This window comes from Neolamprologus brichardi, chromosome 5 (assembly GCF_056152115.1).
Source record: "Neolamprologus brichardi isolate AB-2024 chromosome 5, ASM5615211v1, whole genome shotgun sequence".
NCBI lineage: Eukaryota > Metazoa > Chordata > Actinopteri > Cichliformes > Cichlidae > Neolamprologus > Neolamprologus brichardi.
The window spans coordinates 7,885,177-7,899,520 of record NC_142108.1 but is presented as its reverse complement, the minus strand read 5'-3'; the positions used below and the strand labels follow the sequence as shown (position 1 = coordinate 7,899,520).

At 44.0% G+C, this 14,344-nt stretch overlaps 1 protein-coding gene across 1 annotated transcript; it reads left to right on the top strand.

Moving 5' to 3' along the window:
* The first annotated feature begins 12,139 nt into the window (after positions 1-12,139).
* LOC148102716 (uncharacterized) lies at positions 12,140-13,000 on the top strand. Its single transcript, XM_087841193.1, has one exon. The coding sequence runs from the start codon at positions 12,140-12,142 to the stop codon at positions 12,998-13,000; it is 861 nt and encodes a 286-aa protein (XP_087697319.1).
* The last annotated feature ends 1,344 nt before the right edge of the window (positions 13,001-14,344 follow it).

Below are 14,344 nucleotides of genomic sequence, written 5' to 3'. Positions count from 1 at the left end.
GAGGATGGAATTAGTCGTGTTAATACCGACTTTTTAATTCCATGAGATGTTGGCGAGGGGAATTAGAAAAGCAGTTATCCAAGTGCCAAAGCTGGAATACTGATCATGTATTTTTAATGAGCTCATGGTAAGATTAGACATCGAAACGGACTAAAACGTCTCTGGGATATTTAGTTCCTACAAAAGCCACAAATGAAATGAACAAATGTTTTTGGTTATGAAGTCAATAGCAGTGGTGGGAGTGAGGGAGTTTGGTTTGGGAGGGAGGTTGAGCCGACTGTGACCTTTAGATGGTTGTTATATCAAACAGTGGGGGGGCTTCAGCTCATGTGAGGCTAGTTCCAGTGGCTGAGTTTTACAACACAGAGTGTTTGAAAGCACAAGAAAACACAAGACATACATATATATTTCTAGCCACACTCTTTCCAGGAGCATGCACATTATGTCCTGAGGTTATTTAATGGATATTTAATCTTCTTTCAGAATGCATATATGTTTTGAACTAGTGCTATGCAGGAAAACTGCTAATGTAAAGGAATGTGTCGATGTTGTACAAACCTTTTTCTCCTAGTGTTCTGCAGTTCTGTATCTTGAAGAACGTGTGTACAGAGAGATGCCTCCGAGCGATAAGCAATTCTGAATTGAACTGTACAACAATTTCCTTTCACTCATGTTCTTTGAAATGTCAGCTGTGTGTGAGTTTTTTTATGCGACTGGGTGTAAGACTATAGAACAATATTGTCAGGATTAAAAATAAAATGTGGCTTTGTTTGAGTATGAAAAACTGTTTGCTTAATAGGATAAAAAATATATGTTTTACGTAAAAAGTCTACAGTCTAAACATTTTTCTTTGAATTGCAGTGGATCTATAGATGCGGAACTTTTCATTTCATATAAGTTAAGGCTGTGACTTACCTGCTCCATTATAGTTTCTCTGCGGGGAGCATACTGAAATTATGAAAATTGGGGACTACAGTATATTTTAGTAGTTTAACTGTAAACTCACACTTTTTTTAAGTTGCATTTTATCATGGTGGAGAGGTTTGACTGCTGCTTGACTGATCCCAGGAGCTATCCTCTCAGAGGCCTTCTGTCCATGATGCGTATCCCAAAATTAATGCGGTCGCTGGTGAGAGACCACACATGCCTACGAGATGAACAACTGGGAACCTTCTCCTGAGGCCTAGCCAGCTCAGCTGTCAAAAAAACCACACGGGGCTGCTTTCTTTTGGGTCCACCACCTGCAGGATGAACTGTTTGGGTCTGGTGAGTTTTGGACTGGCAGAAGACTGAACTTGGTGATCCAGTTCCCAGCTACCAAAACTTACTTTAGTGACATAGCAGGAGGGAAAAGAAAGCAGGAATCTGAAGTTAAGGCAGTCAGTTTATTGGTCAGTCTTCATTTCCTGTCTTTACCAAAAGCATCTGCACAGACAGCATGCTAACACAAAGCTAGCAAAGAAACCAGAGTGATGCTAAAGCTGAGTGAAAGCGAGAAAAGAAGCTGAATTTCAACAGGCTAAAAAGACAAGCGGAGCAGTCAGTGGCCTTCATTCCCAGTGTTGGGGAGTAACGGAATACATGTACCGCCGTTACGTATTTAAAATACAAAATATGAGTAACTGTATTCCGTTACAGTTACCGTTTAAAAAGGTGGTATTTAGAATACAGTTACTTGGTTGAAATAAATGGATTACACGGCGGTACTTTCCTGTTTCATATTGTGGCGGGTCAGGACTGTTTGGGTTTTGTTTGACAGCTACATTCTGTAGTTCCAGGCGGCAGCGTTACGGTTGCCATGGTTACAGGGTGACGCTCTCGCTCTGCGTGTTTCCTGGGTGAGAGAGCGCTTTTTTGTTGTTGTTGTGCTAAGCTAATAGGCAGAATGCAGAATGTAGCATCATAGGCAGTGTAGTCCGTGCTGCAGGGAGAATGGACTGCCATACCCGTTATGTGTCTGTGAGCGAGGGAGGGAGAAAAAGGAAAAGTACGAGCTGTCATCGAGCAAAAACGGGAGCTGGAAGCATGTAAATATAATAATAACCACTGCAGCCAAGAAGAGTGCCTGACGAGCCCAGTTGTAAGTAAGCTATTAAGACTCGACTGTACACCGTGTTCGTGTTTTCCTCCGAAACAATAAGTTCCGTTGGAGCAGCCTTTCAACGCCTCTCTGTCTCTCGTTAACAAAGTTGACCCAGACAACAAAGTAAAGCTAGTTTTCAGCTACGAGCCCGACACAGAACCCACCGTATTAGCCAGAGGTCCCTTTACTATGGTTCGGAGCCGCGGACCTTCAGTAACAGTAATAAATCACAGCAATAGTACATTCATGTAGTTGTAAGCAGCATGATAATATATTAAGTAATCCAATGTATTCAGAATACGTTACTCTCATTGAGTAACGTAACGGAATACGTTACAGAATACATTTTAGGGCATGTATTCTGTAATCTGTAATGGAATACATTTTAAAAGTAACCTTCCCAACACTGTTCATTCCTACCTGAACGATTTGTGTTGGTGTGTGGAACAAGGAATTACAAGACAATGTGTTTCACATAATTTATGGAATAATGCAAAAGTACTGTAAAAAATTATGGTGAGTAATTAGGTAACATACAGAATCACTTTTAAGAAAAGTAATGAGTAATGTGTAATACTTTAATCTTTGTGAGTAACGACCCCAACACTGGCCATGAGCTGTGGTTAGTGACATAACTCTTCCTCCACAGGAGGGCTGGGTTCATACTTAGAGAAAGGGTGCTTGATTATTCACCAGGGGCTCACAGTCGAGCTGCTGCAATTCTGCACTGCTAAGAGCCCGCTGAAGTGTTTCAGGCAAGGGCGTAGATTTGGCATGGACGGAAGGGACATGTCCCCACCAATATCCAGCGATTATTGACCCTGTGCACAAGAAAATGCTAACTTCCTGGTTTGAGACCGGATGTGGGGTTGTACATTTCCAGTAGCTTTACTTTGTGGTCAATCGCTACTGCGAAGATATACTCCAAAATCATGTCCAAAACTCGAAAACGGAAAGATCGCGTTAAGTTACAAAGAGTAGAAGGTGGGAACACTCACCACTGTTGTGTCATAAAAAATCTAATGATCAATTTTGACGTTTAAAGAGTTTAGATCGATCAGTTGTTTACATCACTCAACACAAGCAGAACTGCATGCAGAAGACACATCGTCCACATTCAGAAGCACATCTCTGTATAGTGACTGGTCTTATGATTTAAACAGGCAAATGTTCAGCATTCAGACTACAGGTGAAGAATAGTCAAACTAGATGTTTCCCCGTTATGTCGATATCAGCAAGTACACACCTACACAGCATGTTAACAAACCATGAAAAAGCCACACAAAAAACGAATGATTGCTGGTAAGGGTTTCTATACATTAGTATTTACGAAGGGTACGTTGTGACTTACCTTCAAAATTACAGTGGTCCCTCACTAATAACACGGTTCACCTTTCACCTTGCTGTTTCGCAGATTTTTTTAGTGCAAGTTTGCATGCTTCTTTTTTTTTACGTCACATTGTGTCCTGCGTCCTGCGTCCTGATCGCTGCAGACAATCTCCTCCGTGACGTCTCGCCTGTACAGTACAGAATCGCTGCATCGATCACTAGCAGTGTGACTCTGAAGTGCAGTACTGTATGTCCACGATGTCCACGAAACGTTTTGCACCGTCAAAAAATTAAATTGGCTACTTGATTTCACCTATCGCTGCTTATTTTTAGAACATAACACCTGCGATAAACGAGGGACAGCTGTTTACAGATACTGAGAAATATAACATTTGAATCCATTTTCTATTTTGCTCTGAGGCCCGGGGAAAAAATATCAACAAGTCGATGAACATCATTTACAGATATATTGGGTAAATGCCAAAGACATCTATAGAAATGTAAATCGCCGCTTGATTCATTCATTTGTTTAACTTGTTTTGGACCGTAAACCAGGCGCGAATAGGACACCGGAAACAAAGCTCCCCACAGGAGTTTCCGCACCGGAAGTAGCATATGCTAACGTGCACACAGTCAATTGAATTGTCCCCATCAATAATTTGATCTCTTCGAGTAAAGAAAAACAAACCCGATAGAAAGAAAAAAAGTGATTTCCAATGTTTCCCTGTGTCTTTTATGTGTAATATCGTTACATATGATGCTAAATAGACTTCTGTGAACAGGTATTACAAAGGGGTTATATATACAATTTAAAAAATACCTGTTTCTCAAGTATCTTTGTAACTGTGTTATTGTACCTACATTATAATCAATCAGCTCCCTTTTGTCCACTTAAACTTACAGAACTATTTTTGCATGTGTTGCAATTTCAGCTGTCCTCTTGGCCAGATTACTCTTAAGAGAGACATTTTCAAAGTCAACAAGAATTTTTTTAAACTTCATAAATAAAGGATACATAAAAGTCACTGCCAAAAACTGATTGCGGCCAGTGTTGCCAACTTAGCGACTTTGTCGCTATATTTAGCGAGTTTTCAGACCCCCTTAGCGACTTTTTTTCTAGGTGCCAAAGCGCCCCTGAGCGCTTTGGCACCTTGCCAGTGCCAAAGCGCTCAGGGGCGGAGGATAGTCCTCCCCCAGCTGCTATCAGGGCAGGAGATGTTCACACCTGTGCGTCCGAACTGCAAATGAATCGCGCATGAGCGAAGCCGCTGCTCCCGCACTGACTGTAACGCAGTCAGATCTTATTTTACTGTTATGTTGTTTTGTGGATCAGGTTTAAAACTACTTATAAACACACAGAGTAACTCCACCAGAGCGCCTATTTCAGGTCACTTTTGCCGGTCCAAGCCCGGATAAAGCAGCAGGGTTGGAATTGTGACATTACAAAAAACAATAATTGCTAAAATAAATTTAATTCGTAGGTCTAAATAAACTCTAAATGGATTTAGGATTTTTTTTACTCACTTTATGTCTCTTCCACGATGTTACTTCTCTCTCCAACAACTTAGGTTACAATTATATTAGCATGACCAATTATGCAAATTAGGCGATGATGTCATTTAGCGACTTCTAGCGACTTTTAGGACAGCCAATAGTAGTGATGGGATTTCCGGCTCTTTTTAGAGATCCGGCTCTTTCGGCTCGGCTCACTAAAAAGAGCCGGCTCTTTCGGCTCCGAACCGGCTCTTCAGGTTGTTTTGTTGCTTTAATTATTTAATCATTAACAATAATATAAAATTATGCAGAAAAGGAATTACTAATGTAAAAAAAGTGGTTTTATTTATATATGTTTATATATGGCCCCTAGAGACAAAGCACGTACAAACTCTAAAGCATATACAAACTCCAAAAAGCACGTACAAACTCCAAAACACATTTCTAGCGTTTACTGAACTTCCAAAACAGAGCTACCCAGATCACTTAAATTACACAATTGAAAACATGTGTGTATTGTTTGTGTATTTATAGACAAGCACTCATATTTATTCAAATAATTTTAAAAAAAAAGTTCATTTAACCACACACCAAATCCGGTTGTTGATACTTCCTGGCTTGTGTAGCCACTAGGTAACAAAAGCTCAACACTGCGCCCTAGAAACCTGGAGCACTTCTGTTGTCATTTGTATGTGTTTTGGAGTTTGTACGTGCTTCTGAGTTTTTACGTGTTTTGGAGTTTGTACGTGCTTCTGAGTTTTTACGTGTTTTGGAGTTTGCACGTGCTTCTGAGTTTTTACGTGTTTTGGAGTTTGCACGTGCTTCTGAGTTTTTACGTGTTTTGGAGTTTGTATGTGCTTCTGAGTTTTTACGTGTTTTGGAGTTTGTACGCGCTTCTGAGTTTTTACGTGTTTTGGAGTTTTTACGCGTTTTGGAGTTTGTACATGCTTAGGAGTTTGTACGTGTTTTGGAGTTTGTACGTGCTTTGTCTCTAAGGTCCACAATAAATATACTTTATTTATTCACTCCACATAAAATGTAATAAATAAATCATATAATACAAAAAACAACTATTTACATTTTAAACTTTTAACTATTTAAATTTTCAGCTTTTTCCTTTTAAACAAATTTAACGTGAAACAACACAAAACACTGCAAACCACAACACAATTAAATATAAATTAAAATATTAAAACAAAAAGAAGATGCACATTCTCTGTCATATGGGCCTGCATGATTTCTGAATCCTTTATCATCTGCAACTGAAAATAGTGGATGATTACTATACCTTTCTAATGTGACGTTGTTCTCCCTCACTCTCTTTCTCTCTGGCTCTGCTCCTGTGCTACTGCGAGTGTAACTAACGCCCCTCCCCCCCTCTGCCCAGCGCAAAGTACAGGCCACGCATGCGGAGTTTAGCGGAAAAAAGGGCGAGAGAGAGGGTGAGAGAAAGAAAAAAAAAACAAAAAAAACCAAAACTCACGGCTCCCAATAAGGAGTCGGTTCGCGTCGTTCACTTCAAAGAGTCGGCTCTAAGAGCCATTTCGTTCGCGAACGACCCATCACTAGCCAATAGCGATTTTCCTTACTGAGGAGTTGGCAACACTGATTGCGGCTTCTACCTTGTTACAGGAATGTTGTTTGTTGCTCAAGATGACTTGATATCATTCACGAGGGATACATTTGACATATGTTTCACATATTATAGACCAACAAGTTATTTATAGCAGTATAAATACAAGCAATCAGTTTTTGTCACAACACCTGGTCCTCAGGTGGACGCAGTCTCTGAATTTGGACACCCCCGGCCTGTTTCTCGCCCCGGCCAATAATAACGGTGACATTTAACTTATTTTATCTGATACATTGTAAAATTCAAGTTTTTTTGGTCTATATATATATATATATATATATATATATATATATATATATATATATATATATTAGGGGTGCAACGATACACAAAATTCACGGTTCGGTTCGATACTTTGGTGTCACAGCTCGATAGTTTTTCGATACAAAAAAATGTTCATGCCTTTTTTAATTTATCATTTATTAAAATTATAAATATATATTTTAACTCAAAAGTACAGTTTTTAAATTTAATTTTGCTAAAACAAAAAAATAATAAAAAAATAAATCTATGTGATCGAGAAATCACTCATGGAAAAGAGGAAAAGAGTTTATTACAGAGAAATGGCTCTTTCCAAAATAAAAGCTATACTATACGCTTCTTCTGGGCTATACTCTCAGCAGCATATTAAACATAGCAGGTCCCCATAAGGAGAATCATGTGCTAACGGCTGTCTAAATGACTCGGGTAAAGTTTGTAGCATGCATGCTTGTGCTTGTTTTTGTCTGCTTCCACTTGACTTTGCACTAGGATGATGTCGGCGTAAATGTGCAGTCATATTCATTGTGTTCCCACTAGTGCTGTCAACGTTAATCACGTTAAAATGACATTAACACCATAACACGGCAAATCTCTGTTAACGAGTTACCGCGGATCGCCCCATGCGTGGGGCTGGACGGCGTCAACATGTTAACAAGCTAACTGCGCTAACACACTAGTTCCCATCAATTGAGCATTGCGTGGCACATCCGACATACTGTTTTACTTTTGTCCATGACGCGCTTACCATCAGGGTCATGCTTCACATGAAAACCAACTAGTTCCAAACGCCAGATCTGAATGAGGGTGGGGGAGGTTCATTTTCAGGTAGTGTTGAGGCAGTTGCCATGTTGCAATGAGCTTAGCTTCTGTCTTGCTAGCTTGCACTACGCTCAGTGGATCTGCGCTCGACAGTGCAGCCTAGGCGGAGTAGTCGAACGCAGATCCACTGAGCGCTCAACACAGACAGCATCGTCAGAAGAAAAGTTGATAAATGTCAGGGTTTCTGGGTCATTGACCCAGTATTTTCAGTTCATGTTCACTGTTTATCTTCTGCCTGTTCCACTTCCTGTTTTATTGTGTTAGCCTGGGTCTGTGTGCATTATGTTCAGTCTTCTTTCCATTTATCATTAGTTCATTATGTTCAGCTGTTCACTCACCTGTCTCCGATCGTTGTCATTGTTAGTCATGTATTTAAGCCCTCTGTTCCCTTCAGCCTTTGTCGTGTCATTGATGTACATGTGATGGTATGATGTTGTTCCTGTCGCGTGTTCAGTTCAGTCAGCCAGTTAGTCTACCAGTCATTAAGTTCAGCCAGCCATCCTGTCATCTTTTGTCTCCGTTTCCAATAAACCTCCTTTTGAACCTCCTCCTCCTCATACTTTCTTTCTTGGCTCTTGGCGAAGGTGGTCGCTCTTTTTTCTCCTCTCGTCCTTCCCCTTATCTTCCCTGCTTAGCCTCTTGTGTCCTTGTCTTGTCTCGTGTGTATTACTTTCCCTCGAACAGTCTCTCACTGTCGTTCTCTAAAACCTAAAAGAGAATTATGGATTTGATCAACTGGTCTCTGAATGCTATTGACACCTTCTTCTCAACGAGAAGTCTGGGCTCGGGAGAGCCCGACTGCCCTGGAGGGACTTTCCCTGCCGGATACACGATGGACGGGTGGCAGAACTGGAGGGTCATGTGCCTGGCGGGACTGTCGATCGAGGACGCTGAAGATATCTACCTATTCGGAACCATATAGTTCAGTATGATAGCAGGGTTCTTGCTGATCGGAGCTGGCTTGGCCCTGGCTACGGATACCGACTACGGAATGGAGCAGTTGTCAGCCACCTCCGTACATGGATGACATCAAGCTGTATGCCAAGAGTGAACGAGACATCGATTCACTGATCCACACTACCAGGATATACAGCAATGACATCGGAATATCGTTCGGGCTGGAGAAGTGTAGTCGGATGGTAACAAAGAGAGGGAAGGTAGCCAGAACAGAGGGGATCAAACTACCAGAAGGCAACATTGCAGACATAGAGGACAGTTACAAGTACCTGGGGATCCCGCAAGCAAATGGGAACCATGAAGAGGCCGCTAGGAAAGCTGCAACCACCAAGTACCTGCAGAGGGTCAGGCAAGTCCTGAGGAGTCAGCTGAACGGTAAGAACAAGATCTGGGCTATCAACACCTACGCCCTGCCCGTGATCAGGTATTCTGCTGGGGTAATAGGCTGGCCAAAGGAGGAGCTAGAAGCCACTGACATCAAGACAAGAAAACTCCTTACTAGGGATGGGTATTGTTTAGGTTTTATCCAATACTGGTGCCAAACCGGTACTTTTGAAACGGTGCCGGTGCTTAAACGGTGCTCAAAGAATGGAGAACACAAAATTGGTCCAAAAACCTCTCATGTTCAGCTGTTTTTTTGTAAAAAGATAACAATGTTAGCCTTTTCTGCAGCTATGGGGCATATATGGTATCACTCTTGGCTGGAAGCAGTGCTTAAACAATGGAAAAAACACAAACTTTGTCCAAAAACCTCTCATGTTTTCCACTGTTTTCCTTTTCTTTGGTCATTTTAGCCTTTTTGGCCAGGGTGAAGGGAGTATCTGCCAACAAACAAGAAGACAGCCGCATGTAGCTATGATGATGTTTGCTAGTTCACCTTACATGCATTAATGTAATAACGTGGTTAGCCTACTCAACGTAAATTACACACGAACAACATTAAGCTACTTACGCAGAGAAGAACGGCTGCTGCTGCCATCATCATCCGTCATCATTTCTGCTACACTGGCAGGGCTAGGGGCCAGGACTCTCCTCTTCGGGTTTTGATGGATGTTGCAAACTCCGGGTCCGATAACAGGCACCACACCCGCAGTAGATGTGCACGGTGTGAGGTCTCGCAGCAAGCTATCAAATACGGCGCATTTCTCGGCTTTTAAAAAAAACGCTATGCGTCGCCAGGTGTTTCATCAGATTCGAGGTGTTATCTCATTTGACAGTATCACAATATCAGCTTAAAGCACTTGTTGCAGGCTGCTGAGTTTGCATCTTTTGCTGTGAAGTACAGCCAGACTTTTGACCGCTTCGCTTTGGGCATTTTTAATCTGTAGCTCTGCTCTAAAAGAACGTACGTACCTGGACCCGCCTACTATCCTCAAAAACGTAAAATGATTGGCTAGAATCTAAAGTGTATCACAGCTCAGGAAAAAAAAAAGCACCAAAATAAAGCACCGAAATGTGCGGTGCTTTTCGGTCTGGTTACTACCGTTTATGACAGAACCGATACCGGTACCCATCCCTACTCCTTACCATGCATGGAGGGTTTCACTCCAAGTCCAGCACCCTGAGGCTGTACGCTAAGCGGAAGGAAGGGGGCTGGGGACTGGTGAGTGTCAGCACCACAGTCCAGGATGAGACAAGGAACATCCACAAATACATCACGAAGATGGCCCCAACTGACAGCGTGCTCAGTGAATACCTCAGGCAGCAGAAACCCAAGAAAGTGGAGGAAGGCGAGGAACCATCATAGAAGGACAAGCCCCTGCACGGTATGTACCACCGGCAGATAGAGGAGGTGGCTGATATCCAGAAATCCTACCAGTGGCTGGACAAAGCTGGACTGAAAAACAGCACGGAAGCACTAATCATGGCAGCACAGGAACAAGCACTAAGCACAAGATCCATTGAGGCTGGGGTCTATCACACCAGGCAAGACCCCAGTTGCAGGCTGTGTAAAGATGCTCCAGAGACAATCCAGCACATAACAGCAGGGTGTAAGATGCTAGCAGGCAAGGCATACATGGAACGCCATAACCAAGTGGACGGCATAGTGTACAGGAACATCTGTGCCGAGTACAACCTGGAAGTCCTGGGGTCAAAATGGGAAATGCCCCCAAGGGTGATGGAGAATGACCGAGCTAAGATCCTGTGGGACTTCCAGATACAGACGGACAAAATGGTGGTGGCTAACCAACCGGACATAGTGGTGGTAGACAAACATGAGAAGACGGCCGCAGCGATCGATGTAGCGGTTCCGAATGACAGCAACATCAGGAAGAAGGAACACCAAATACCAAGGGCTCAGAGAAGAGCTCGAGAAGATGTGGAGGGTGAAGGTGACGGTGGTCCCAGTGGTAATCGGAGCACTGGGTGCAGTGACTCCCAAGCTAGGCGAGTGGCTCCAGCAGATCCCGGGAACAACAGCGGAAATCTCTGTCCAGAAGAGCGCAGTCCTAGGAACAGCTAAGACCCTCAAGCTCCCAGGCCTGTGGTAGAGGACCTGAGCTTGAAGGATTGACCGCCCACAGGGGCGAGTGGCGAATTTTAATATATATATATATTATATCATATTTATATTATATCATTTGATATTATATCAAAAGGGCTGTATATCCCAAACAGCCCTTTTGAATGTCTCCCTAATTCTGAGGTCTCAAGTATGGCAAGTATGTGCTAGGCTTTGGCCCACATCAGTCTAAAATTGTATGTAATGTTAAATCTCCAGTTCTTTTGATCTTTGGGCTGAAGGAAGGGCAACACTCGGTGTATAAATGCTCAATCAACAATTATTTTATTCCATACAATTGAGAGAGATGAGCGCGGGAGGGTGTCTGCCTGATCTCAAAGTGTCTGAGCACTTCTCACATTCTTATAGCTTCAGCCCCCCTCCAAACTAAGCATTCACATTCTTTCTCTCTTACGGCGCCTAAGTGACGGCCTTGGCTTCCTGTTTTATCTCCTCCTGATGAGATGGGGCAGAAAACCTCAACGGTATGTTCTGTTCTCTTTTAATCAGACAACTAAGGCCATGATTCTCTGAAAACAGTATTTCTTACAACTCAGCAGTATAATGCATCATTATTGTTTTATTATGCATAAAACAATAAATCAGCAGTCTAATGTAATACAAGTCAGTCTAATAAATCTAATAGTTATCACCTCTTCAGGAGAATAATGCGAACTAAAACTACATAATAATTTCACAATCTTTAATTGGGGGTATAACGTGGCATAAGATAATATAATAATCTCACAGTAACCATGAATAACGTGTTGCCATGTCCGCCAGGAGAGACTGGACAGTATAGATGTAAATATGCCAGCAGTTTATCTCAGTTAACGAGAGGAGCAGGCATGTGTTTGGCTCCTTCACATGCTGGACATTAAGTTGTTGTGTGGGACACCAGTAGTCCATGTCTGTTGCTGTAACAGTGTGGTGGGGCGTGGTCTGCGGTGGTGTGCAGGGAGGGCGGACGCACCTGCACGGCATCCGCAATCACGCCCGCCACGTTAAAACACGGGGACTCAGGTGTGTGTGGGGTGTGGTGTGAGGTGTTGTGAATAAAATGTCTGAAAACACAGATCCCTGGACCCGCCGTGCCTTATTCCTGCCACAGTGGTGCCGAAACCCAGGAGGCGGCACGGCGGGTTCTTATCGGAGCCAGGGAGTGGAGGAGCTGGCCCAGAGGGTGGCCGAAATGGCGGCCGCCCAGCGGGAGCAGGCGGCGGAGGTGCGTCGCCAGCAGGCAGAGCTGCAGGACCAGTCCGAGCGCCACCTGCAACAGATTGGGGAGCTGGCGGCGCTGCTCTGGGCCTGGGCGGCACCCCCACAGGTGTGTACCGAGGACAGTGAAGCGGTGGAGGAGCCGCGTGGGGCACCTGAGCAGCCGGAGGTGGCAGACGAGGCGCACGGGGATCTGCGCCTGCCGGAGGAGGGGGAACAGCCGAGTGAAGGGCTGCTCCTGCCGGGAGTGGTGGACGAGCCGCTCCGACCGGAGGCGGCAGACGAGGCGCGCGAGGGTCTGCACTGGCTGGAGGAAGAGGAGTCGTGGGAGGGGCTGCCGGAGCCGCTCCCGCCAGCGCTCCAGCCAGCGGCGGACGAGCCGCTCCAGCCGGAAGAGGTGGAGAAACCGAGAGGGGAGATGGCGGTCCCCGTGCCAGGGGAGCCTGCTCGACCGGTGCCCAAGGTCGAGGATCGAGCTGCCCCGGAGCGTCAGATGCGCCGGGTAGTGAGCCCCTCCCGGGGCCGGCGGGGTCGTGCCGGCTTGCCGGGTAGCCGGCCTCCGGACCGGTTTCGCCGCTGCTGCTGGAGGCGTGGCCGACCCCCGGACAAGGCTCGCCGCCATTGGAGGTGTGGGCGGCCTCCGCAACGGACTTTGCTCTGTTCCAAGGTTGGGAACCGGTGGGGAGTAGGTTCGGCCGGATGACTCCCCGGCCTCAATCGGGCGATGGGGGTGTGTGGTGGGGCGTGGTCTGCGGTGGCGTGCAGGGAGGGCGGACGCACCTGCACGGCAGCCGCAATCACGCCCGCCACGTTAAAACACGGGGACTCAGGTGTGTGTGGGGTGTGGTGTGAGGTGTTGTGAATAAAATGTCTGAAAACACAGATCCCTGGACCCGCCGTGCCTTATTCCTGCCACAAACAGTAATTCATGTTTAGAATAAAAAATCCCAGCTCACTGATTTGATCGGGGCAATAGTGTGCCTAAAACGTTGCATAATTTTGCTGAGAGATCTTTTACTTTGTGGTAATCTTAGATGGACAAAAACCACCAGGTCATTGAGTGTTCCCTTAGTGATAATGTATAAGAGATGTTGGTGTACTATGACTTAAGTAATGTTGTTAAGTCCTTGAAGTCATATTCTTTTATTGTCATGACTGTATTTGAAGCTATTTTTATTTTTGTATGATACCTGATTTATATGGAATATGGCAGAAGTAAACTAAAGTCTAAAATACTTAGTCAGTCATTTGTTTAATATTAATTTAACATGATATAATTCACATATAAAACTATGAATTGTGATTTTAAATGGTTTAAAAGCATGTAGAATTGCATATGCAGGCAAGTATATTTCTCCTTTTGTTATCAAGAAGCAAAGACAAAAAGGGGAAAAAAAAAAAAAAAGAAACAGGGCAGGGTTCGGTGGTTGAATCATCCGTCCCCACCAATGCCGAAACCAAATCTACGCCCGGTATCAGGTATTGTTAGGATGCTTCCTGGGTGAGGTGTTTTGGGCAGGTTCTTCCATTAGGAGGCAGTAAGGCAGACCCAGGACACAGATTTGTCTCAGATGGACTTGGAATGCCTTGGTATCCCAACACAACCGCCTGTGGTAGTGGGGGGGAGCGGGGCAGCTCTGCTGAGATTGATAAATACTGGATAAATGGATTAACAATAACAACTGCAAAATTACTTTGTGCTGCTTAAAATATTTATTTAGACCAAATGATATTGATTGCTTTTGATGTTGTGTAGACAGATGTACAGATGCATGCCCACATGTGTAGGAATATGTTTATTTATAGTTAGAGATGTACATATAGCTAGAAATAAACAAATTAGACTTTTCACTGAAAATAATTGCATCTATGGCAACAAAGTTTTTCTATAGCTGAAGACTGAACTTTGGCTGCACCATATAATTTCGGTGCACATATGTGATTATTTTGTCCTAGATGAAACAGTTGCTAAGCCAGTGGGCTTGCAAGTTCTCTATCAGCATGAGCACAAATGTATAACCTTTTAAACAAAGGCTCTATTGCTCTG